This window comes from Nipponia nippon, unplaced genomic scaffold, assembly GCF_047370975.1.
Source record: "Nipponia nippon isolate SJK-2023a ecotype South Korea unplaced genomic scaffold, ASM4737097v1 scaffold_1, whole genome shotgun sequence".
NCBI lineage: Eukaryota > Metazoa > Chordata > Aves > Pelecaniformes > Threskiornithidae > Nipponia > Nipponia nippon.
Genome location: NW_028262290.1, coordinates 95,724,264 through 95,750,832, shown reverse-complemented (window position 1 = coordinate 95,750,832; position 26,569 = coordinate 95,724,264). Strand labels below are relative to the sequence as shown.

The 26,569-nt window shown below is 39.0% G+C and overlaps 1 protein-coding gene across 1 annotated transcript in view; it reads left to right on the top strand.

The window, feature by feature from the left end:
- The window catches only part of LOC104021898 (uncharacterized), a 124,149-nt gene extending 114,868 nt beyond the window's left edge, over window positions 1-9,281 (top strand). Inside the window, exons 16-17 of the mRNA XM_087748580.1 lie at window positions 6,932-7,076; window positions 8,050-9,281. Coding sequence (XP_087604706.1) covers window positions 6,932-7,076; window positions 8,050-8,078 — 174 coding nt within the window. The 3' untranslated portion in view covers window positions 8,079-9,281. The remainder of the gene's footprint in view (window positions 1-6,931; window positions 7,077-8,049) is intronic.
- The last annotated feature ends 17,288 nt before the right edge of the window (window positions 9,282-26,569 follow it).

Genomic DNA, 26,569 nt, shown 5'->3' with positions numbered 1-26,569 from the left:
TTGACTTTTTAATTTCTGTGAATTTCAGGAATCATACCTGAAAGAGCCATAACACCTATTCCTAATTACTGCAGTGGGACCTCATTAATTCAAGCATTTGGGGACTAAGATCTCTCCATTGGATTTGTAACGCTTTGTGCCATTACAGCATGATGGTTGCTGGTATTGGTAGGTGTTCTTCAGAAATAATATGTATAATAGGAGGAAATGAGCAATTTGGCAGAAAACACTACAGAAATGATAACAACTTTGAAAAGCATGTGCAAATGTAGACATTGTTCAGAGGGTACCACCAGCATGAGCAGTAGGTTCTTAGCATTCAACTAACTGAGGTGTATGTGCAGGCTAGTGAGCTCTGGGTTATTGGGGTGGCAGTATATCTCTCATCAAAGACACTGACATGAGAAGTATTTAAATCACCAGGCCAAATTCATCCTCAAATTCATGTGTTCAACTCCTAGTGACTTCAACCTCAGATATATTTCTCTATATGCAGATATTCTTCGACAGGCATAAGAAGAATTCTGTGTAATCTTGCTTTAAAGTCCATGGATGCTCATAAGGAATTTATGTAATATTCACAACCCCATCCTACTCTTTTATGTAATATTCACAACCCCATCCTACTCTTTTTTACTTCAGTGAAAGCAAGATTTTCTCATAGCCCTAATTCAGCAAAGCACTTAAGTGTGAACTTCATTTAAGCCAAGGAGCCAAAGCATTCACTTTAATAATACTATCTTTTTTTTTGTTTTATAGTAAGTAAGGTCAGTTTGTAAGTGCTGTGTGCAGGAGTACACTAGCCAGGAATAAATGTCTCTCTATGCAATAACTTCTTTATAATACTTATTTCTTTAAGTACGGTATTCCCATTAATGGTCCAACTTTGCTGGTATAACTAGAAATTTCATGTCTGGTATGAAAAGTAGTTTTATAGGTTTCATAAGCACGAGGCAAAAATAACTGTTTTAAAAGGAACATTAAGTGCAAAGTGACATATATAAATTGCCTTAGAAATGTTAAATAAAAAGATTTTTTTTTTAAATGTGCAGCATAAAAATTATGGAGGTTAAACTTGTAAGTGCAGTCCTTTTATCCATAAGCATTGTAAAACTCAAAGAATTCGCATGCAGTAAAACCCTTTTTCCTTTTTACCTATAATATATTTCTCCTTTATAGTATTCAATTTAAGTGTTGGCTAACCAAGGAATGACCTTCCCAAAAGAAATCACTTTTCATGCTTTCCCTTATTCATTAATCTTATGTTATTGTAATATACAGGAAATTATTGAGTTTTAGCATTTTAAATATATTTGATATCCATGCACAGAACAGTTAATGATAGTGCTATGTGTTTGCTGTCTACATGGTGATAACACCAATTCAGTGATTTTTATCTCGACTTTTGCTGACTGGAGTTGATTTCTTATTAAAAGGGCAAAGATAAGTCACTTTAACTCAGCAAAAAATCAGTTTCTTATTATAGGCCTAGTAAACCTCAGCATTGTAAAGAAACTTTTTGTATAGTATGATTTTATCTATCAAATAAACCTACACAAATGTCAAGGATTCATCCAATTTAAACTTACTGGATGAGAGAGATCTGTTTTTCCTAATTACTTGAAAAGTACCTAGTAGTAATAGGATAAGACAGCATAGGTGACTAGCCAATTACTTAGTTTAAGCTATTTACATCAATCCATATGCTATAAATTATGTCTAAACTCTCTTGCACTTCTGGAAAAGTGAATAAAATCATATAAGTTTATTTTGAATACAAGATCAGATATAGTATGCTGAGTGACACTTAAAAAGAATGAAACGGTAACCGTACCTTATTTTCTGAAGCAATCTTGACACTAATGCTAAATTACAGCTTGGAAACATCTAGCATTTTTACCTTTATGAGAAAAGGCTTTTTACATATTTAACATAATTCTAGGGAAAATATACTGGAATTATGTATAAAGATATGTACACTGTAACCAAAGGGCATTTATATTCCCCAGTAGAATACTTACAACAATTTTATTGCCATTTGGTGTCATTTTCTAACAGATATAAAATACAGCCAGTAAACAAACTAGACTTTAGATTTAAGCTGACAGCTGTTCCTTCAGAAGCAATATTCAGATATTTAATCTTAAGAATACTGAATATTTTACAATTGTTTGAGCAAACTATACTTTTAGCATGTGAAGGACTGTGTGCTTTTATATACAGTTCTTGGATCTGATAATGACACTAAAAAACAACCTCAGAATAATCTACACATTTGTCGCTCCCATATATTCCCTGGGCAAATCAACAAATTGCCTCATGTTTTATTCTTAATTCCAGAAATTCTTTTTATATATGCAATGTTACTATGAATATTGGGCCCTATTTTTTTCCCGTATGTGTCTAAGCCATACAGTTGACTTCAGTGCAGTTTATGCATATATCTGAGTGCAGCTTTTTCTGGCTCTAACTTCATTAAGGGAATAAATTGGCCAAGTTTACCACAAAAGCCCCACATGCTGTTTTCATAAAGAGTCTCACTGCAGTGGTCACTAAATATTTATGGAGAAGAGAAAGAGGGAGGATTGCTCCAGCTCAGTAACTGAGGTTGGTAGACTACCTAATGGCTTCATCATCATATGGCTTCATCATCTCACCAGACCCTGCAGAGGCAGCAGGAGAGCTCTGGCCTTTCCAAATCATAAGCTGGATCAGCCCAGGTGAGTGAGTGGGTGAGGACTTCTTGGCTGGGGAGAGGCTGGGCAAAGGTAATTGTTTGGTGGAAATTGACCCACATTAGCTGGTTTCAGCAGCACCATGCAAGGTCATCTACAAACACGGCCAGTTTACGACGAGTCAGTTTCCTGGAGATCCCTGTAAAAGTACGGATTAACAGCAAAAGTTTATCCCTCACAAGAGTGATTCCACCAACATTAATGCATCCATGTGTGTACATACTTCTGGGATGAACAGGCTTCGCCACATGCTGCCCGCCTAATTCTGGGATCTAATCTTGTCCCATTGAAGACAAATAATATTTTGCAACTGTGTTCAGTGAGGGAATGATCCCTCTCAAAATGCATTGAGATTCAGTTGGGAATCATATATGATAAAAGTCAGCTAAGGGATACTGCCATGGACATAGGCAATCAAATCAGTACAGCCTGCAAACTTACAGCCCTTTTGTTGAGCGTCATGGCAGTATTGATAGTTGCTCTGCAAATAAGAAGTAAACCAGACTGTTTTAAGGTATCTTTACCAGTATATATTTGTCCTTTAATGCTGTAATTAATCAGTTTAAGAAATAAAATAGTTGTCCAGGCGGCTCTTTCCACTCCACTGAAAAGATGAGAACAAGAAAAAGAGTTTTCCTGGAGAAATCTTGCATTTGTATGCTTTTCTCTTAAATTGATCCAGCTCATCTCACATATGACATGTGAATCCTGTCCTGAAATGGACCCAGTCTGTTGCTCCTTGCCCTTGCGATGGCTAAGCCAACCTATTTGCTGCAGATGAAGAGGATGCGCACACTGCGTCTCAGCTGAGGAGAAGTTACATCTTCATACCTTCTGTTTTGGGTTGTTTACCCTTTCAAGTATAAGATTAAGTCCGTACTGTTTTTCAGTAAATTGAGGTATAGCCTTAAATGGAAACTGTGTCTATTAATTATTAATCTACTAAGATTATCAACTACAGTCAAGGCTATGCTGCTGCATGCAACAGGATGGAAATGCAGGAGGCAGCCTTGCAGCATGTGGCCACTTCTCTACTCTCTAGTTTTCTCCAAATCCCAGGTTTGATATACTCTCTGCCCCAGAAACTCATAGTGTCATGGAGAAAAAGATGTATTTCCATCAAGATGGCCATGTCCTGCTAATCTGTGGTGGAGGCTGTGGTCTGATAGAAGGGCCAGGAAAGTGCTGAGTCAGGTCCATCACTGGCTCTCTGCAGGATGCGCAGGCTTTCAGATAACCAGAAAATGACTGAAATACCTACACTGCAGCATTGTATCTTTATTCTGTATATGAATATGCAATTTTAAATCATGCTGGCTTCTTTATTAGTGGCAGAGAATGTGGGGTGAGGAGCAAGGGTTGCATACCTAGCCAACACATATACAAATATTTTATGGGCATGGATATTTACATTTATTTTTCCATGGGGGCCTGAGGAGTTAGAACTGTTTCCTTCAGATGTTCACAGAAGGGATGGGAGCAAGTTCAAGTGCATCCATTCAGCCTGAGCAAATGGTCATGGGAAAAATGTTGTCATATAACTGTAGTTGTGCTGTATAACAAGCATGAATGCTGATAATTACGGGGCACTTTAAAAGCGCTGTTTTGTATTGAAACACTTCTCTTTCGGTTCCAACTCAATTTAAACATCCAGATTGGCTGTATTTTCAGTGATTTTCTGAATGACTTTATGCTGCGAGGGTAAAGCCACTGATTGCTGCAGAAGGTATTTTGTACTCTTAAACGCTTATAATCTTTATTCACCTATCATGTAGCTTTACCTGAATCAGCAGTAAAATCTCTGAAGTCAGGATAATTGCCAAAACAGCATTAACTTCTTTTATCCGAATAAAAAAAATAACCTTTGAAAAAGTACCTTGCAGCTACACAGATTGACAAAATGCATCAATTATATTTTTGCTCACTTTATAATTACACTGCAGTAAGTGCACAGTGAACTTTACTACACGGTTGATTAACCATAAGGTTACTGCTATTAAGTCACTCTCAGAAACAACAACTTGGACTTTAATTTAAGAACAGAACTCTGCACAACATCTGATCAAGCCTAAAAATCTGACATATCCATACAAGCTTCAATTTAAAGTACACAAGTAAACAATAGCACCTTAAGTGTAGCAAAGGGTTTCTGTTGGTTTGGTCAGGCGTGGTGGATATGTGAACTATCAGATTTGAAAGACCCTTTGGTATGTGTTAACCAACACCAATAGAAAGGCTTTTCCAGTGAACTCTAAATATCCCCTGTATCCTCTTCTTTGAATAGAAACAAGTCTTACGAGGAGCAGCTGAGGGAACTGGGGTTGTTTAGGCTGGAGAAAAGGAGGCTCAGGGAAGACCTTATCACTCTACAACTACCTGAAAGGAGGTTGTAGCAAGGTGGGGGTCGGTCTCTTCTCCCAAGTGACAAGCAGTAGGACAAGGGGAAATGGCCTCAAGTTGTGACAGGGGAGGTTTAGATTGGATATTAGGAAAAAATTCGTCACTGAAAGGGTTGTCAAGCATTGCAACAGGCTGCCCAGGGAAGTGGTTGAGTCCCCATCCCTGGAGGTATTTAAAAGATGTGTAGATGTGGTGCTTAGGGACATGGTTTAGTGGTGGACTTGGCAGTGCTAGGTTAACGGTTGGACTTGATGATCTTAAAGGTCTTTTCCAACCTAAATGATTCTATGATTCTATGAAATTAGTGTTCTAACTTCTGGGGAATTAGGACTAAATCTCCAGGTATACCCTGGTGATATTTCCACATTTTTGTCTTAGATTATTTTGACAGGAAAAATATTGCTGTTTCTGTTAGCTCACTGATGCTATAGTCCCCCTTTTTGTCTTCTGTCTTCTTGACTTTGGACAGTTGCTATGAAGCCCTGCCATGATGTTGTATCTCTGTTTGACCTGCCCTGTAGATCATTTATGCCATGAAAGAAACAGCTTGGGACAATCTAAAACTGGACTATCTCTTAGTGTAAAAGAATAAAACTAAAGTAGTAGGTGTTCTGTGTAAGTGGTACATAGCTAAGAAGAAAGAGTAGCCTGATATGAAGAAACTTGCCTAGGATGTAGGATGCACAAGACTGCTCCAATGTTCAACCACAGTTTTTTATGTGAGGTGGGGAATAACCCCTATGTTGCCTGTATCCCCCTGTTCCAGAGGTAACACTGTTTCCCAGCTTCATGGGGTACCAAACCCAGAAGCACAACAAAGATTTTAAGATGCTTCATCAGACAGATTATAAAAGTGCACAAAAATACAATAGAAATTAGAGATTATTCCCGTGTATAAACCAGTGTTTGTATAATTTATTACAGCTGTGCTAAACCAGGTTGAGAATAGCAAAATTCATTAAAACATTATGGTATTACTGGAGCAATCTGCTTTTTCCATGCTAGCATTTGAGTAACAGCAGCTAGACAGAGCTGAGGCTCTGTTACTTCTCAGCATCTGAAATTTTATTTCTGCTCACATTCATCTGAGCAAAATTTCTCTTATATGGGCACTCCAGAAAGTGAAAACAATCGGAGCCAGGGCACTCTTGTGCAAAATGCCACCCACATGACACAAGCTGAGGATCTGACATGCAATGTGGTAACTGCTAATGAACTGAGCTGGATCTGACGCAGTCTTTTGGCTTTATAACCAGTTTCCAGTCCTATAACACATCATCTCCTCCTCATAGCCATGATTTTCTTCTTTGAAGGTCTATTCTTTATTCACTCAAATCTTCTCCATGTGTCAAGAACATCATAAGAAGAAATTATTAAAAGCAATGGGCGTAAAAATCCCCATTCCACTGTTTTACTAAAGCGTTTAGTGTCTGAGAAAAATTAGGCGAATTCACATTTCACATGTGTTTAAATTGCTAATCTTACTGCTCTATCTGTATTAGTGAATACATTTACAGTAATTTTTACTTTATAATATTTTGGCAGAACTGTTAGAAAAATTGTTATAAGCCTAGGAGTGGAACTGAACCATGAAAGCTAAACTGTAAGCTGCTGTAAAGCTGGGTTATTAGTATGACAGAATAAAATTTCACACACACAAAAGCATCTAAGCCACAATATTTTGAAAGCAAGAAGAGAGAGGTGGGGAAGTATAATCAAAGTCATCTCTGTTCCCTCTGATATTTCACCAAATGCTGCCATAATAATATGTTGGGTTTGTCCGTTCTGTTTTTCAGGCATTTGGCGATATTGCCAGAGAAAGTCTTTTGTATAATGAAATGAGCACAGCCCAGGAGCGTGTAAGTGAAATGGACAGCGTGCTGCATACATCTTCACATATCAAGCTGAGGGAGAGGAAAAAGAGTACAGCAAGGTGGAAAGGTATTATTTTCAGTTTCTGTACCTAGCTGAAAAACAATGCTGATACCTGAGCATAAAACCATGGGAGGGATAGAAGAAAACAGATAATTTGAAAACACAGTTTCTCTTGGAAAGACTAGGGTGCAATCAGTTAGGGCTGAAATTTCACAGTTGTGTTTTCCAGTGCGTTTTCATCCTTGGATAGTTTCATAGGTCTGTTGCAAGAGCCCTGAAGGCTGAAGAGAGCTGTCATTCACCCAAATGCTGTCACACTTTCCGTTCAGAAACTCAGTACAGTAACACAATCCAGAGCAATCTATCTGGAGCAAGGGCCAGCATTTAAAGTATGCTGAGGGCAGGCTTAAATCAGCTACTTTATATATAATTAGGTATGTGTCCACACCTATTGGTCTGAGTGTGAAAGTCCCAGTTGCTCAGACTTGCATTGTGTTTTCCACTGTGTACTGAGGGCCACTGGAGCCCTCCCAGTGCCTAGAGAAGTGCACACAGAGTGGAACATGCCCATGTACGTCAAGTTGCTAAGTGAAGTTGCTGCTGATCAAAGGTAGTATCAGGGTGTTTGATGACAGAGAATTATGGAACACACTGGGTGTCCGTAGACATCGCTGTTATTGCAAGGTATCAATTTTCTCTTGTTCCTTACCCAGGGTCTCAGTACCAGATCTGGCCCGACTGGGTCCCTGCACTTACCTGAGTCCTGTTGGTGCCAGTTTTCTGATGTCCTCCAAGGAGTAAAGTTCGGTTAAAAGCACCTTGTGTTACTTTTAAATCCACAGTAGTCTTGTCTGCTGACAGAGAAACCTTGGAAAGTTCACATGAGCAGACAAGACAGTTTTTTGAAGGAAAAGTGACAAATTTAGTGTAGGGGCTCTTGCTCCTGTATCCGTCTTGTTGGGGGAGGGAGGTCATCGGTACACTGTCACCCATGTATTTACATCATGTTTTTCTCTATATCTTTTTTTCTAATCTTCAGGAAATCACATTGTCTCCAACAAGAGCTAATTCCTGCAGTAATGCATAGACCACAGAGTTGTTTACATCCTGATCCATATCCATGGTATGGTTACTGCCTGACAGGATTTACGGTTCTGACCTCCGCACCTCTGTGCGTACAGTGTTGTCCTGCAAATTCATAGCTTTTCTGTGGCTTCAACAAGCCTTTCAGTGTGACGAGCTCACTGGATCAGATCACAGATCAGATGATGCAAATGTAATTATTTCATATGTTTTTTTTTTTCTTCCAAATAGTGGGACATTCCTAGATTTCTCAGGTTTGCTTGTTCCTGCTTTTTCAGGTTTGCTTGTACCTACTAGTGGTGGTGGGGAAAACGTTGCTGATTTGTCTTTCAAGTTTCATGACTAAAACACTGACAGTGTTTTCAGTAATTGTTCAAAGCACATCACTATTGTAATTGCAAGGCTGCAAAGATGCCCAGAAGAGGAACAATGATGGCTTCATGCCACCAGTTCTGTAGCCAAGTCCCAACAGGCTGCAAAATTTACAAGATCACAGAGAAGATAATTTTGCTGGGGTCTTAACATTGGTCAGACCTGCTTCCCGGAGAGCTATAGCAGCTTAAAGCAACCTGGAGGTTATCTTCATGCTTTCTTAGTAGTATTAAAGTATTGCTCATTAGTTCAAACCAGTCAGTGCCTATTCTATTTGGCTTCATACAAATGCATAAAAAATGAAGTCCATGCCCCGAAGGCAAGGACTAGGAGAGACAACAGAAGGAGAAGGTGGGAAGGGGAATAAAGGCAAGAGAGGTGAAGTTATTTGTCCAAGGTCACCAAAGTCAGAGGCAAATGCAGAAATAAACGGCAGACTGCCAGTGCCCTGACTCTTGGCCTTCCCTGTAGTAGGACCCTTTTTGTCCTGAAAATGCAGATGGAAAAGGGAAGAGTCTTACCTTCCTGCTATTTTGAATCATTCCTGTAGAACACTGTAAGCAATTAACAAAGTAATCAGTGAGATGTTCTAACACTCATGCTTTTCTGGTGTCCCTTTGTTCACACTGGTATGGTAAAACTTTTTCAGATGCATTTACCATTGCAAGATGTTTCCCAATGTCTTGAACATAGTTGATTAATTTTGATACTTAAATCTATGGTTCTCATCCATCTGAATAATCATTAAATGACATTAGGTAGTAACATGGACGTTTAAATATCACTCCTGAAAACAGTTTTTCTTTGGGCTTGCAAGATAACCATTTGATTTCCACTTTTTTTCTTTTTTTAAATTGATTTGTGTGCATGTGTGTGTGTTTTTATGTGTTACATTCAGACAGAAATGGTGTTAAAAATCTTCTGAATATCTACAAGAAGTGATGGGATTTTTGTGGGTTCTGTTTCATCAGATATTACTTGGATGACTTCTGTGTCATAACAGGAATAAAATTGCCTTTTTAATGTTTGCTTTGCCTGTTGATGCTTTAAACTATTGTACATAATTTTGGAAAAGAAACTAATTGAAGAGAAACCATCCAGTCCCAGAATTTTTCCGTGGATTTTTTCTACCTGAGCAGAGTTGCGCTTTTCACCAATTACCGCAGATGCTGGGGTAATGCCGATTACCCCACGATGAGTGAATGACAAACAATGCAGTGGAGGCTGCTAGGGTTGTTTGTGTATGTGGCTGTCCTCTGCTATAAGTTAAGGTGGTGATCTGTAACCTGCTGCACTTCCTGGACAGCAGTACCAAGATGACAGCATGGTGTGGCCAGCATCACACTATATGTGTCTTCTTGGCCTCAGTTTTGTTTTTGAACACGACTGAATGTAATGGTAAAAATCCATTTGGGCAATATTATACCCTAGGTTTCCCACCAGTGAGTTAAGATATCCCAGTCTGGTTCTGTGAGATTTTGACTTAAGTGTTGGTAATATGCTATTATTTAGTCTTATGGCAAGACTGACTTTACGTGCGGAGCCGCCACACCTTCAGTTCTGATAGTACTATGCTGATTTTTTTAACAAATGTGGGTCTGGTCCTGAGACTTTGTTCAGCAAGAAGGACTTGATTGACCACTTTTATTTCCTCAATTATGTTGGCATGTCTCCACTGACTTTCATCTGATCTTGGATGTACAGTTCTGCAACAGTACATGTTCTTGAAAGCTGAATTTAAACTGTGCTTAAATATTAAGTAAATTTACCTTACATTTTTGCTGAAAATGTAGTATCCTACCTGTTAGTTTTGGTTACTTACATCCTGTGAGTTCCCATGGTTGTTGGTCAATATACACTGTGTGGCATAGGCTTTGAAATTGTTTTCTGAAGTGCTCTTATCAGCAATGTCATCCATAATGCTCAGTTATAGTTGGATAGTAATTGCCTGTCTACGCAGTGTTCCTTTACAACAATTTTCTCCCGTGTAGCTATATATATGTAGTCATTACTGAAAAGTGTAAATAAAGAATCCTTTTAGTGGTGTAGTTTCCCTAGGTACCTACTGTGCTCTTATTATCTAAAACATACTCCCCATCTGTAGTTCTGTTCTATTAAAGGATAAAGACATAAGTATGAATTAAAAATTAAAATGCTTGTTGTAGATTGGAGAGCAAGGTATATTAGAATATATCTGGCGCTAGGCTCACAGTACAGTAGATAGATGACACTGAGCACCAGTTAAGCAAGGGGATGAAAAATGAGTGATTTTCTTCATTCAGTTAAATATAGTGCTAAGTGGTATGTGCTAGCATTAAAAGCAAATTACTTAGCACTTCACCAATCACAGCATGAGAGCATTCCATTGGAAGCAGTATTTCCAGTGATGCTCAGTCCTCGGTTTTATTAAATAAATCAGCTGTTAATGCTTAAGGAAGCAGTTGAAGACGTATTGCTATGATAATAAAAAGATTGAAAATGTAAAAATAAAGAGAAGCAGTACCTCATTTTAATTAAATACCCTAAGAAAACCTCCCTCTCTCTTAACAACAAAACTCCAAAGTGCTGGTAGATTTGTAATATTTGCATCTCCTGTACCTTCTTTGGGTCTTCCTTTCTTACTAATGAATATGACCTTTTCTTTTTTTTTCTTCTTTATAATGACATCTTTTTTTCTCATAAATCTGCTGCCATGTCACTGAACATTTTGATGGGCTTTTCTGATTCCCTCTTATATCTCCTTGATAGGATATTATTATCCAGTAATCTAGAGATGGGGGGCCTGATCCTCAGCACAGGTACTTTTTGGCCGCTCACTTAAAGATGATGGAGATGTGAGAATTTACACCAGAAGAGGTTTTGACATTGAAGGCTACCTTTATATCACATAGCAACGTTATTTTCTCCACAGCAATGGGCATTGGGAGACACTCAAATCTGCTGTCCGAACACGTGGAAGCTGTGAGAAGTCATAAACCTTTTCCAGTCTCAGACCATTCCTAAGCCCCCTCCTCCTCCTAAACAGGAGTCGTCTGGCAGGAGCCACACATCAAAAGTCCTGGGAATGACACATGCAGGAGATGGCCCAAGGTCTGAGCCACAACTGCATCTTCACCAGCAAGATCAAACATTAAAAAGAGAGAAAATTACAGTTCAGGTATCAAAATTAAAAGATTAGGGAGACTATGCATGAAGCTATCTTGAGTCCTTCATTTTTCCCCTAGTGTCATTCTTTGGGGAATCCTATTTTGAGCATTCTTTTATGACTAGGTTTGAAAGCTGTTTTCTTTATAAAGAGATAAGGGTAGGAAGTGAGGGACAAACTAAAAACATAGTTGCAGGAGCTCATACATGGAGTAAAACACCACCTCTTCTGGGATTTATTGTAAAAACGACAATCAGTTGTTTTCTGTGGTCAAGGGAGGAAGGATAAGGGGCAATCAGCTTAAATGTCTTGCAAATCCTATTTCTTTCTGGTTTTTGGAGACAGGGCAAACAACCATACCCAAGGGATAAGCTAGATATAGTTCATCTATTTTTAGTACAAAGGTTGGCTGGAGATGTTTTGAGTTTTCTTCCGGCCCCTGCATTTCTGGGGTTCTGTGAAAATTATGAGATCTGCCCAAAACAAGTACCTTTTCCATTTGTGCTTAAGTTGTGCTTAACACTTTAGTGAAATCAATGTAGTCTATACAGCAGAAGTCTTTCCACTAATAATGTAGGATAACGATGCTGGACCTGAAAAAAATATTTTGCAAAATCTTGACTTATTTTAAAATGTTTCTTTGTGAAAAAAATTGTCAATCTTTTACAATATATGTTCTAAAAAAAGGTGTTTAAGCAATGCTTCCTTCTCTTGGTGCAGCAGATTTTCATTCTCATTTCCCTATCTTCTTCTACTTAGATATGCACTCAGAAGTTTTTTTTTTTTCCTTGTTTTACAAGATCTTTTTTGAAGTACTTCCTTAAACCTTAAAACAACACACATTGGTTTTGGTACCAATATAACCTTTTCTTCTCAAAATACTTAAGGACATGATATTTAACCTAGTTTTCAAAATATAGAATTCCTTTTTTTACTTTCTTGGCTGACATGTAATGGTTCTGATGCATCTTTTCTGGGTATGCCAGTCCTGTCATATACACTAATATGAAATAATGACACAAGGTTGACTTAACTAGACATAATAGGGCATATTTCTAAAACATTCTGTATGGGAGGTATATGCACAGATCTTGCTACTTGTTAATGAAATTGGAGAAGTTCCTCATCTGCACTACGATATGTATTTATAATAGCCTCCTACTCCAAAGGTGCAGATTCCTTACCTAATAAAATAATAAAAATAAAAAAGGAAGGACTCCCCACAATATTGTTTCAGATAAATTTTAGAACCTCACCATGCGATGGAAAACATAACCACATTGAATCTGGAGTGATAGACAACTATCGTTGCATCTAAAACCAGTGCATGAATGTGCGTGTATATGTGTGCTCATGTGTGTAGAATGTTAGCAGGACAGATTTCAGTGGCAAGGCTCTGTATTTCAAACCGTTTCAGAATTGTGTCTGCTGGCCATGCTGTTTAAGTCTTTATTTCCTGATTTTAATCAAAAATCAGTGTTTGAAGGCTTTGTCTTTTTCCACGAATATTATCTGTGAATATATTAGAGAAGCTCTAAACTGTCGGAGAACGTACATTACTTTTTCACAGAATCTTTCAAATTAGAGACAGAAAAGTCTATAATTTCTAATGGTCTCATCAAATGATTTTTTTCTTTAACAAGTGGTGGACAGGAATTGGTTACAGCCTTCTATTTTCCCATTTTTTTTTTCACTTTTCCATCTAGAATCGCTTATATTTTGGGTCCAAAAATTGCATTGGCACCAGAAAGCTTACTACATTACATTGAGCTACTAACAACTCTTAAATGCTGGCTTTTCCCTGTGAATCAATGGCCTTATGCACATGAATCTGGCTTATCAGGAATGCAACATTTTACTCAAGGCTGGGGCTGTACTTACAAGCTGAGGGCTTGTCTGTGCTCCTCTGACAGCCAGAGGGATTTTACAAGGAATGTTGAAAGAGCTGATACAGTCAAAACTTGGTCCAAAAAGAACATACTGAGACCAGATTAAGAGCTGTTGCATTCAGGTTTCTAATTTTTAGCTTTCCTCGCTGTTGCATTCAGGTTTCTAATTTTTAGCTTTCCTCTCTTCTACCCTTGTTATTGTTGTGGACGCAAGCTCTCCTTTGAGCGCAGCTGTGCCACCTAAAGAGATCATCTGCAGCTGCTTTTTCATGCAGGAGCAGCTCCCGTGGGAGCTCTTCCTCACACATTTCAGAATGAGCAGCAAATACCTTCTGTTCCAGCTGTTCAAGATTTGCAGGGCCATTTTACCCGAAACAGGTGAGAAAGCATTTGCATGAGCAACTCCACTAGCAGCTCTGAGTGCAGTCGTCTTTGAGAGAGGGGTGGTGAGGACAGGTGGGGGTGATGTTGTTATTCCTCCATCCAGCACAGCTTTAACGGAAGTGGATTTCTGCTCTGCATGTGTCTGTCTGTCTGGTTTAAAGGTTTATTTGGAAGTCCTGTGCTTCTTATTTGACTACAAATGTTGTGAGTGGTAAGACAGATCTTCGAGGTAGAGTTCTCAAAGACGGCTAAATGGTCTTTAATGCTCATTTTAGACTGAGATCAAAAAAACGCAAGAAGTGTATAGCATGAGAATGCACAAAGAAGCGACACTAAGAGACTACATCTACAATAGCAGTAGTACAGGACAGTAGGAGTAGAACTGTAGAGGAAAACAGCTGGTGCTGAAGGTCTGGCATCCATGCCACACAGGTTGTGGGGGTTTGCTTCAGACTAGTTGTAATCTGGTCCTATGTACTTAATGCCCATTAGGTGCTGGAGTAAGATAGGTTTATTCCTAGAATAAATTTTCAGGAATAAATTGGAATAATCTTCCAGCCTAGTTTCAACTAAGGAACCCAGTGAATGTGCCCCAAGACTACCACAGTGTGAAGCAGAAAACACAGTAAGTGGGGACGTCAGGAAGATTTGCCCTGAGAGCTCATCTAAGACACTAATGTAGAAACCTCCAAAGTTACCCATGCCACCTCATTTGGGAGCAAGCAAGAAACAAAATGTCCATCTAATGGATCAAAGTTGATGGCTGTCCACTAAGGGAACCTGCTCAGCTCTATAGTGCCTTATGCTCCCAGCACTACTAGTATTGTCAGCAAAGTCATTAAGTAGCTATATGTTTTAAAATTCATAAATAATCCTACTAAGGTATTAGCTTTCTTTCTAATATTGCCATATCCCTGGTGATATGTGCCCTCTTTCATCTTTGTCAGGATACATGGGGAATGCAAAGGGAGCATTAGCTCTATTTAGTTCAAGGCTTCGTCCATCCAGGTACGTGACAACCATATGTTAAATAAGAATGCGTGAAAAATATGCTTTATTTTTAACCACATAAACATATTTTCAAAAAGACAAAAAATCAGCTATATTTTGTGAGAGTTTTTTTTATTATTATTCTTTCAATTATATACTTTGTTGCTGCAGTTTTCATAATTCCTTTTGTCTGCTCTGAGGGAGAAATTCAACCCATGCTTTATCTACAGCTCATGTACCTTGGGGTAGAGAATAGCACTAAAATGGGAGTTGCCAACCAGCTTCAGACTTAACAACACTGAAGAAGGAATGGAAGCCTTTGCATCCTCCCTGAACACAATGCACATTACTGTAAAAAAGCAAACAGACTATTGGTGATGCCTTTGGCTTTCTCTAGTATGCTTGCTAGCCACTCTATGTGGCTGTGCCTAATTATGTGCGGTGGATGGGGCGTCCCATTCACTCTGCAGGGTGCAGCCCTCTGCTGCCCACTCAGCTGGGGCATACGCAGTCCTAGCTGTTATATTCCCTGGTAAGACGAAACAAAAAGATGCTGTGAATGATACTGCTTCAAGTGAAGGACCCAATCAGAGGACTTCTCAAGGCTTCTGATCAGATGGGACCTGAATGGGAGAGGAAAGGGGCCTCATACAAGGTCAGAGCTTCGTCAGCGAAGGCTACAGTGTTTTTACTGACTTTACAATGTTCCTGAAAGGGGAATGATTTGCCTGGGTAATTAGGTCAGGATTGTAATAGTTTGGCTTCCTTTTATCCTTGTTATGTGGATAACTCAGATTTATTTTTTCTTCTCCACAGACTCAGCAGTACAATTTCAAAATTGACACGGTGCTTATCAGAAGTTAGTAATTGGGTAGTGCAACCCATTTGTTTGATAAAGCTGAACTGTTCATTTTTGGTTTCTAAAAGCTAATAGGCATTGTTCCTTCTTTGACATTTGATTTTAATGGCTGTAATGTTGCTCCTGTCTCAACAGCTATATGTCTGGGTGTTTTCCTTAACTCCACGCTTTCTCTGCAGGCTGCAAGAGACTATTTTTAACTCTTTAGCTTCTGACATCTGTGGTAGTTTCCTCACTCCACCAAACGCTGCTGTATCCCATGGAGCTGTCAAAGGCAAAGTGCTGGGATTCAGTGGTGAATTAAAGCTGGAGGTAGAGGTGTAGTTTTTCCCAGGTCTGCATTGCTCTAGTTAGTTCAGAAATAGTGTACTCATAAAAAAAATTTTCATTGTAGTTTTGCACCAGTGTGATCCTATGAAAGTTGATGAGGTAGGTTAAAAAGGGATGTGTAAAACTCCTCTGACTGTATCATCTGCCGCTGATGGAGTTCTCCAAGGTACCACTTTTGTTACTGTAGGACTGGCTTATTGCAGCTCTTTTTCTTGCAGCCTTCAAGCAAAATCAATTCATGAACTATGCAACACTGCTTTAAGGCTCTTTTTATGAGACTATCCTAATCTACATATGGCATTGTCCCTACTTTACAGTCTTTTAATTGGCTACAAGCAGCTTACCATATTGATTGAAAAATTCTTCTTGTTACGTTTAGAGCTATAGCTAATTATGATCTTTCTCCTTTCCTTGTCTTCTTGATTTGTAGTTCACATCTCCTTCTCAGGAGCTCCCTCCTTTCTCTTTCAGACTGGAGTCTCCTCTACTGGAACTCATTCCCACCCTGGTTTCATAAAACCTCATGTCTAAGCTGCTGCTCTTAGCAAGGTACTGAATAAGATGGACCACTGCTCTGGGGCTGGATGGCAAATTCTGCTTTCCAAATAAATACTGGGCAGTTCTTGATAGTATCATTGCATTAGCTAAGATTGGCTGTTTAGAGAATATTTCAGTAGCAAAATAGAAAATATAAGTTTAAAAAAAATTGACCCTAAGTATTTTGTGTAGTTTTATGGGGGCTAAAGAGAGGTTAGATGGAAAAGTTCAGTCAGTAAATAAAATGCATATTTCCTTACAGTTAAGTAAAGTAGAATCCTTACTGAAAGGACTGTTAAAAACAACAGTTGTCACTCTTGATAACTGTAAATATGTAGCAAAGTTAATTCATTAACTTATTATTATGGAAGGAATACCAGAAGAAAATGCTGTGATGAAGTATTATTTTCCAGAAGTCTGACTGTAGTCAGATAATATGATCCAATGATCCATGAACTTCTAACTCCTGCAAAAAAAAAGTGTTAAATATTGTAAATATAGCAGAATATCCATCTTATTTTTAAGACTGGTATGTCAGATTGCTGTACAATCCTCACTGCTGATGTAATCAGTGGGAAATCCATCTAAACAAGAAAGATGTGAAATGGCACGCCACACTGTGTCATGAGTAAAGCTGACTGAAAAAATTCTATTTGACACCCTGTGTCACAAACTGGGAGCAGAAATTTTAGCATAATTCAGAGACTCAAAAGTGAGTTATTCCAAGATCTGGAAAACGTTGTCATCAATCTCTCTGGAGTAAAACATGTGAATTACTTTTATTGTTCCATGTCTTTAATATCCATATTTCCTTCTTTTATGCCTTATTTTATGCATTTAATTCAAATGAGAGCAAATGTGTTCTGGCTCAATGTCGTATATATATTGTATATAATAGAACTATGATTAACCGTATGAATAATTACCGGTTGCAACTAAACAATTCAGATGGATAGTTTCATTAAGAAAACAACATGGGGTCATTATAAGGTTCTGGTCGCTGCCCCCAGTCTTAGAAAAAAATATAGTTCTCTGAACTGCCAACCTGAACTGGTGATAAAATATCCCAAGTAGGCTCACATTAAGCTGGATAATATGCAGGATGCTTGATTTGTATTGAATATGTGTCTGGTGGCTGGAACCCACTGTAATGAACTAGCCCACAAATCACAGCTTAATGGGAATCTACTTATACATATTGCTTAATTAAAAGTTGTGAGCTTATTAACATGTGTCTTTGGCACTGAGCTTTGGGGATGTAATCTCCGTGCAAATAAGACTAGGTTGTAAAAGTTTTATAGATTGACAATGATATTAAATTCTATACCTTAATAACCCATCATTTTCTTAAAGCATGGTTCCTATTCTGTATTTATTCAAAGCTGTGACAAATTATTTGTTTGTAATCCTTTACAGTGTAGCACTTCGTGTATTTGTTTTATCTCAGAAAGCTAGTGCTGCTGATGTTTCATCTACTTCTGTCTGTTTTTTTGGGTGATGCTAGCTATTCTGGCTGGCATACAGGCTCAGAGACTCTTTTTTTATTCCAGAGGCACCCCATGGCACAACACCATGAGTTAGGATGGTGCCAGTGTTTCCATTATAAACCTCTGTTTTTGTGGGTTTATAACTGTACTGTAAAAATTTGCTTCGGGCTCAAACTTGGACTAGAAGGTCTGAGAGTGGGAGAGAACATTTTTGAACAATTAGAACAAAAATCTGCAGTATGTTGCTCTTTGTTACATGACTTTCTTCATTTCTGTATAGCTAGTTTCAGAAACACTTCTGTCCAATTTTTTTTCTTCTTTTTTTTTTTTTGGCTTTATGTGACATCCTATCTGGGCTGTTTCCCCTTCATCTCAGCTAATCCCACTTAATGTTCATTATTGCTTTCATTTTACTTTAAAAAAAAATAGAATAAAGCAATGTCTTATCAAGCTTTAAAAACATGACTTCTGAATGAGGTACCTCTTTCTCTATGGAAATATTTAAGCTATTTCACCCTATTTGGCACCTCCCCATAGAGAATTTGCAATAAGATGGTGCTACAGGGCAGAAGAAGGAACAGAATTGGTAAGTGGAGATAGAGAGATGAGCTTTCAGAGGTTGTTGCAAGTCATGGATTCCAGTGGTTTTCATGAATATCACATACACCATAGCTATCTTTGCAGAAGAGAATCACACGTTTTCACATCACATCCTCTGAATCGCAGATCTGTGAAAGAGAAAAGAAAACAAAGCTCTATTCTTAGTAGTTTTGATGGCTTCCTCTTCAAGAACTCTGCTTGAGGAAAGGACTATTAGCTGTGGATATGCCTCCTCCCCTTCATGCCTCATCCCCCATCCCCTCGCCTCAATGTCCTGTCTGAGAACACACATGGCGAAGAGCTTTGGCTTTCCCCAGTTGACCTCTTCACCAAAAAAGAGTTAGAAACTATTTCAAACAGATGTGCTTCTTCATGCGAGAAATTGTCTTCATTGCCAGCATCAGATCACTCTGAGTAAGTGCGAATGAAACCAGCTTTCCTTAAAGGACTTGAACGTAAGAGGTGAGGACTTGATTCTCCACAAAGGACTTGAACGTGGGAGGTGAGATCAGTCTGAGTGGAACTGCACTAAGCCACATGATGTTTACCAGAGGTCTACACAGTTCTTCTGCCTTTGAGGAGACAGGAGGATGTATGCTATACCTTTGTCTCTGTGCTTTACTATCGTGCCATCTCTGAAAAACGTATCCAGGGGACAAACAGGGATGGTTGTTCAAACAAGCAGGGAGATGGGCAGGATTCTGGTTTGGCAGATCTGTCAGATCTGACATAGACAGTCTGAGACCTGTGCAGCTGAGTCCAACCTGAAGTTTCTCTGGAGCAGCAAAAATACTGAGCAGTGCTGTGGTATCTCTTCCACAGTGTGCTATCACCAAACCAGGATGGTTACCCATCTTTGGAGATCGATGTTGTGGCACAAAGCAGAGCCTCACATCTGAGGTGCCCTACAAGAAGGCATCTCCTCCACCATAGAGCTTGTGGTCAGTCACTGTCTGTCATGAGACCCAAGTGCTGTTGTTGCTTCCTAAAGCTTTGGACTAAAAGCTTTGGGTTACATCATTATCAGGAGCCTACTGCTAAGAGAGGTTTTTGTTGAGGAAAACGAGGGAAAGAAGGGTCTGTCTCTGGAGAGGGTTCCTGAATGGCCTGGATCTAGTTTCTATCCCAGTCCTTTGTATCACGCTGGATGCTGCAATGGGATCCCATTGCAACAAACTGAGGTCCAGCAGCCAGCAGACATGGACCAGGCTGTGATATTTTACAATCCTGATCTGTACAGAGCCTGACACAACAGGTGGTGCCCGCGTGAGTTTTTACAGTGAGCATTATATGATAATGAAATATTAATCACAAGTGACTGACAACTAGATATTTCTTCCTAGACTAGGATGCAGATGAATATGTTGCAGTTGAAGAAATAAGTATTGTTTTCAATATATATGCTAAAATAAAATGTATAACTACTCTGTATCCACAGCAGTTAACATAAATGCATATGACAATTGAATAAACTAAGTTATAATAAAATATCCATGAAGGATTTTCTTTTTGTAGCCCACAAATTTTGAGTGCTGTACATGGACCACTTTTATTCCAGTTGTTTCATTTTTACATTCATCAGCAGTTCTGACAGTTCAAAAAAAATTATTTCAGTTTGGCGAACAATTGATTAGAAAAAGATCAAGTCAGATGTGGTTTTGATTTCAGACTTCATGACTGTATAGCAAAAAGGAATTTTGAAACAAACAGTTGTTTCAACCTGAATTGTCAAAATGTTTAATTAAAAAATGAAGGCACTGACAGAGCTGAATGTTCTTGAAAGAAATTATTTTGACAAGAAGTTCAGCAACACTTCCATATTTTCATAAATCCATTTGATGGCACCTTTTTGTCTAACAAAAATTTTCCCTGCTTTAATCCCAAAGCCACACTCTTAGGACCTGACTCAAGAAAGTCATTAAATACCACTGAAGTCTATGGAACTTGAGAAAACATTTGAAGTCTTGAACATGCTAAGTTCTTGGCCTGATTCCTTCTGAACTTCATTCTTTAGAAATCTACTCCCTCTTAATTAATTTGATTAAGTAGCGTTTTGTCTGAGACACCCTCCATTGTGAAGAAAAGGAAAGTAAGAAGAGCTAGTTGGCAGTTAGACTAATGAGAAAATGATAATTTCTCTAATACCCTGCCAGGGTCCAGTAAAATACTACTCGCATTAAAATAAAAGTTATATTTCCCTAATCTTTTAGAGATGTGTGATTCTTTCAAAATGATATTCAAATCAAAGACTTATTACTGTCCCAAGCCTCAGCCCATTTGTTCTAAGAGGTATGTTTGAATTCCAGGGAAGAAAAAGGAGAATTAATTGCAAATCTGTCTTATATGCTTTTGTATTGTATCTTTTCCACAATTTTTTTTTAATAATGAAAACAAACTTACGTGTGTCTTTTGAATATCCTCACTCATTAGGCAGCCAAGTATTGCACTGAAAGCGATGTTTGTGTGTTATTTTACCTGGGTAAGAAACCCAGAGACAATAACCCCAGCCCTCACTCAAATACAGACAGCTAAGCAATTAACCCATGAGCATCCTCATTTAGCTGCACTTCTCATGCATGTGTTTGTCGTGAGAAAGCCTTGGAAAGCGCATCCAGAGAGACAGCCAAATCAATTCCAGGGTGCTAGGAGAGCGAGGGACAACCCACAATGGTGGTACCATATGGGAGGTGTCCAAGGAGCCTGGAGAACAGCGGTGCGCCGCAGACTGCCCGGCCGCTGTCATGGGGGGTGAAGGCAGTGGTTCAGCTGTTGATGGCAGTGGTGGAGGCTCCAGCAGCGACAATGCTGCAGTGCCTTTCTCGTCCAGGGGGAACTTGACACGCAGCCAGGCATGTGCCTCTCCACTTCTGGAGCCAGTCGAACCTCATCCTCCCACGCTGCCATGCTCAGTGGCTCACCCAGGCATTGAAGGAACGTGTGCTGGTCCCACAAAGGGAGTATCCTAATTCTTTAGCATCTGGGGTATGAGTAACCACAAAATGGGTAAGACCTGAGAAAAATGAAGCTATCAGTAAGGCTGACTTAGGCAGGAGATATTCTGCTGCTGGTCCTTCTGTGCTTCTGCTCCTTCTGGTGCTCCTTCTGTGCAGCCGAGCACAAAGCGACATGCCAAGCACCAGAAGAAAATCCAGGCCTAAGCAGGGATCACACACACTCCTTAGCCTTTACACAGATCACACCTAGACAAACAAAGACAAGCTGAAGCCATTAACTCCACACTTTTCAGGTCCTCTGTGTATGAGACTCAGACTTTCCCTAATACAGAGTATGACCGTACTTTCTCAAAGCTCTAATTGATATTCTGACAGAACTTTCTTCATATTAATGGAATTCACAGTTAATCATCAGGGAAAAAAATCAGCATTTTTATGTGAAATTAGGTGTATATTGCTTAATCAAGGCTTTTCCAAATTAATTTACTAACAATAAGTATTCATGCGGGCTCTCTTTCAAGAATCCCTTTGTTTCAATACAGCTAATAATTTTTACACAGTTACAGCTAATTATCAAAGAAAAACTAATGAGGCTGTTCATGACATAGTGTAAGAAGTATTTCTGCTAAGATATTATACTTTTCTTTTTGTTGAAATGCTCACAAATTTTTTAGACTTTTCTTCCATACTGTAGGTATCCCAGGAACAAATTTTGTTTTATCTGCTACCCTGGAATGCCACTGAACAGAATTCAATTTTTCACCAAAAAAAGGCTCTGAGTACCCCATGCTTCACAGAAAGACGAGTCAAATCCTTCCTTCACCAGTACCACATCAGCTTTCTGCCGAGACATTGGACTTGACAGAAAAGATGCTATGCAATCCAGACTACAGCACCAGGAACATAAGTAGAAGAGGAATAAAGGCAAGAGAGGTGAGACATAGAGAGGCATGAGCAGGTGAGCAGTAGGCCTTAAGGCCAAAGTTGCCTTTGACCAGGCTGAAGTTTGCAGAGTGCAAAGTAAAGAAACAGTTATTTCAAACTACAGTAATGAATGCCCATGGTGCCTGACAACTAGATCTAAGTTTCACTGTCTTCTCTTGGATGAAACCGTGCTCCCTCCTAAGTCAGCTGGAATGTTGCCCACCTACACCAGGGAGCTGGGACTAATGTTACACCCAAAGCATTATGCAGCGACCAAACAAAAGGGGTATGAAAATATTGAAGGATGTGATCCCCTTCACCTCACTCAGGCAAATAATCAGTAATTACTCAGGCAACTAAGGTAAACTTCTTAGGTAATTAAGACAAACAAGATAGGGCTGCTGGTGTAATGCTCTGAGAAAAGCCACTTGTGCTAATAGCTCCCATGCCAAAAAAAGAGACAGAGGCTGACGATTCTCTGGACATCTGAGCTGCTGGATAAAAAATGTCATCCCACCTGTATTATCTAAACTTCTTGAGCTTACTGAGCAGGAACTGGAGGAATAAGAGGTAAATTTTCGTTTATTTAATCATGGCCCCAGAGGAAGTCAGTGCAGTGAAGAGGTAAATGGAAATGTTCTTTAATTGTTTAAAAACAATAAAAAAGAAATTTGTTCTGAATGTAAACAGAATTATGAAAAAATCAGAGTATCTGGTTTTAAAGTAAATCTACATACCCATCTGGGCTTATCTAGAACACTTATTGAAGGATTTACATTATAATGCTGATGATTTCATTGTTCTTTCTGGCCTCTCATGAACATGTCCAGAAATGAAAGGGCTCTCTTTATCCACCATGCAAGTACAGCTGAAGTGTTGCCAGTGCAGGCTTTTCTGTCTTGTCCTACTAATTTATGCACCCCTCAAGGTGGGATGATCATTCATTCTCTCTGTCCTAGAGCACTCTGGACCACGATACTAAGTGCGGGGAGGACTGCGTGTCCTATTTCTGAGGAATGAGACAAAAATACTAGTATTTTGCATTGGCCACTGGTAATCATCCAACAGTAAAAGTACCTAGAGCCTGACTCAGTGTCCATAGAAGACAAAGGGAATATTTTAATTAGCTTCAGCTGGGTCCTTTGTGCTCTTGGGCTAGATTTTATCAACTGAAAACCACAAAAGACATATGTATGCTGCAACAGATTTGTTTCCCTTCTGAAGCAACTACCTAAAATTAAATGTTCCATAAATATTTGAGTGACAAAACTGTAACTGAATCCTTATGGTACAGGGACAGTATTTGCTGTGTTCAAAGCCAATCTAAAATATACAGTATGCAAAATACTGGTCCATATTTGCAAACATGGCAAGTGGCTTCTGAGGCTGGCCTTTGGGGTGCTCTGTTTAGAGTGCCAAAAGTTCCTGAAAATTTGGGGTAACCAGACTCATTGGCACCTTTTGAAAATGCAGTACTTGCTAGAAAACAATTCCACATAGCCATAGCCAGGAGTGAACTGAAGCCGCTCAGTGCTGTGGAAAAGTTAGGGCTTGTTGCTTTCATTATTCTTAGCTCAAAGTCTATTTAAAATGGTGAAAGACTTCTTGCCAGCTTGTTAGGTTAAGGATTGCAAACAAAACCTTAGGAATACTTACAATTAAATCCTCTGAATTAACCTTTCTAAAAACAAATGTGTGTACTTGATTCAGTACTTTGTTCTTTCCAAACTTGGAAGTGCCAAGGTATAGGGGAAATGATTTTTTTTTTTTTTTTTTTTTAATGTTTGAGCTGAGTTGAGAGACAGAAGTCTTGGCATTCTCACATCTGATTTTCATGGGATTTCCTATCTAATAGTGTAGAATCAGAAGGCTTGAATAAGCATCCTAACACCTGAGATTTGCTAATTGATGGTTATAATGAGCACCTGATGGTCTAAGATAACACAATTCCTTTTCACCCTTCCCTTGTGAGGGCATATTATGTTGTGTTTCTCTATGCTAAAGAGAAGACAAAGAGTGACTACTGGTGCCAGAAGAAATAAAATCAAGATATCTCCCAATAACTGGAGAGCCAATATATGTCACTGCTCTAGCTCCCTCTGCTCTTGACATCATTTAAGGAGTTCTGTGTGAATCCACCTGGGAACAACAGAGACAGACAGTAATCAAGGCAGTCCTTGAAGAAGCAACTGTAAATCTGACAGAGAATGAGTTTATTTACTCCTTTGCTTCTTCAGACCTTCACAAAGCCATTTGGGAATTACACCAGAATGGATATGTGAATATGGCCACTGTGAACCCTATTTACTGGAAGAAATTTCTTACATTTCTTGCACACAATCAGTAAATGAAACTTCCTTGGGAACATGTGATATTAGGGATTTTACCCCTAGTCATCTCAAAATGTGATAAAACCAACACTTTATGATAAGAAGGAACTTACATATAGGCAGTGAGTTCACTTAGCACTGCTGACTCTGCGTTTCCAACTTGCAGGATCTGAAAGCAGCTGCTTTATGAGGAAGCAAAGCCTGCACTGGATAAAGATTGCAAGGTCTTCCCTAGGCTGCTCTCTACCCCTCCTTAACTTGTGAGATCAGCTGTGCTTTAGAGAGAGAGAATCCCTCCTGCCTTCCTTAAGTCTGCATTCCTATTTGATAACAGAGGTCTTGATTTAAGAATTACCAGCACTGGAATGAATCTCATTGCTGTTCATGAATCCTGGTAAGATTGAATATGTGTCTTTCACTGGTTAGCCTTTTCACATGTGACTGCATTCAGCAGCACTGAACATCATTGGATGTAACCCATCAGGTAACTTGTTATATTAGGCAACGACCAGCTGCCGATTCTGAGATTTGAAGCAACAGACTTAGATTTATACATGGGGATGCAGGCAGAGCAAGCTCTCTTGCCTCCACACCAACCTGCAGGAGCAATCCAGCTCCAGTCTGGAAGGAGCAGAGCACAGCGCTATGTCCATGCTGAGGCATCCTGCTCGGCATGTATAACTATATCATGGTGTTGACTCTGCTGTCCTTTCCCCATTCAGTGCTATATTCACATGAGGACTGTTCTCACAGTAAGTCACTGCTCAGTCTAAGAATGGGTGGGATCATTTCCTTGCACATGTTTAGCTCCAGGAACATGGTTTATTTATTCCTTTGCCTACAGATATTTTGTTAACTTTTTGTTTGTTTGTTTGTTTTTAATTTTTTGTGACATTATTCTAGCTTCTAGACTTTGTGCTGCTTAACACACTGGTATGGTTGGACCGGATGATCTTAAAGGTCTTTTCCAACCTAAACGATTCTATGATATACTGCCCCTTGCTGAATTGGTGGGAGGACACTTTTTCTGTTTGTAATGATTTTTTAACTGTATTGCCACTAACAGTTTACAACACTGGGATGAAAAGCACTTAAAAATGTGGTATGGATATTACTGTGTGGTTTTGGTTTCTACATATTTAAGTCTCAGTTAAGATTGTACATATGAGCTGCTGAAACAGTTTCCAATTGCTTCTTGGGGTTTGGCCATTTACTTCTGTGTGTCAAGCTTTCAACTCATGTGCAAAGTGAAATTCATTACAAATTTATCAATATTGTCACAATTTTAAAATTTCAATTGAATTGCAATGACTTTTAGCAAAAGCAGTGTGTTCAAGCAGCAGCAATGTTAGTGAATTTCTGGGAGAGAGAGAAAAAAAGGATAAGCTCACACGTTCAGTGCAATTACTACTATAGATCTAAAAACTTGATATTGGTAAAAATCAAAATGCTTCCAACAAAATAACTGATTTCTTCCATTCCTAAAAAAGTGTGCAAATCTTATGCTAAATATTTTTTTTCTCTCAGGTCAGTGCTTCTTTCTTTCTCTGGTTCTTTTCTTAAGTCTCTTGTCACTCTCTCAGTATCTCTCTCTGCAGGCTCCTGTCCTTGATCCTCTCTCCACTTATTTCTGAGTATTGTCAGCACAAGCACAAACTCAGCTACTTTTGGTCTG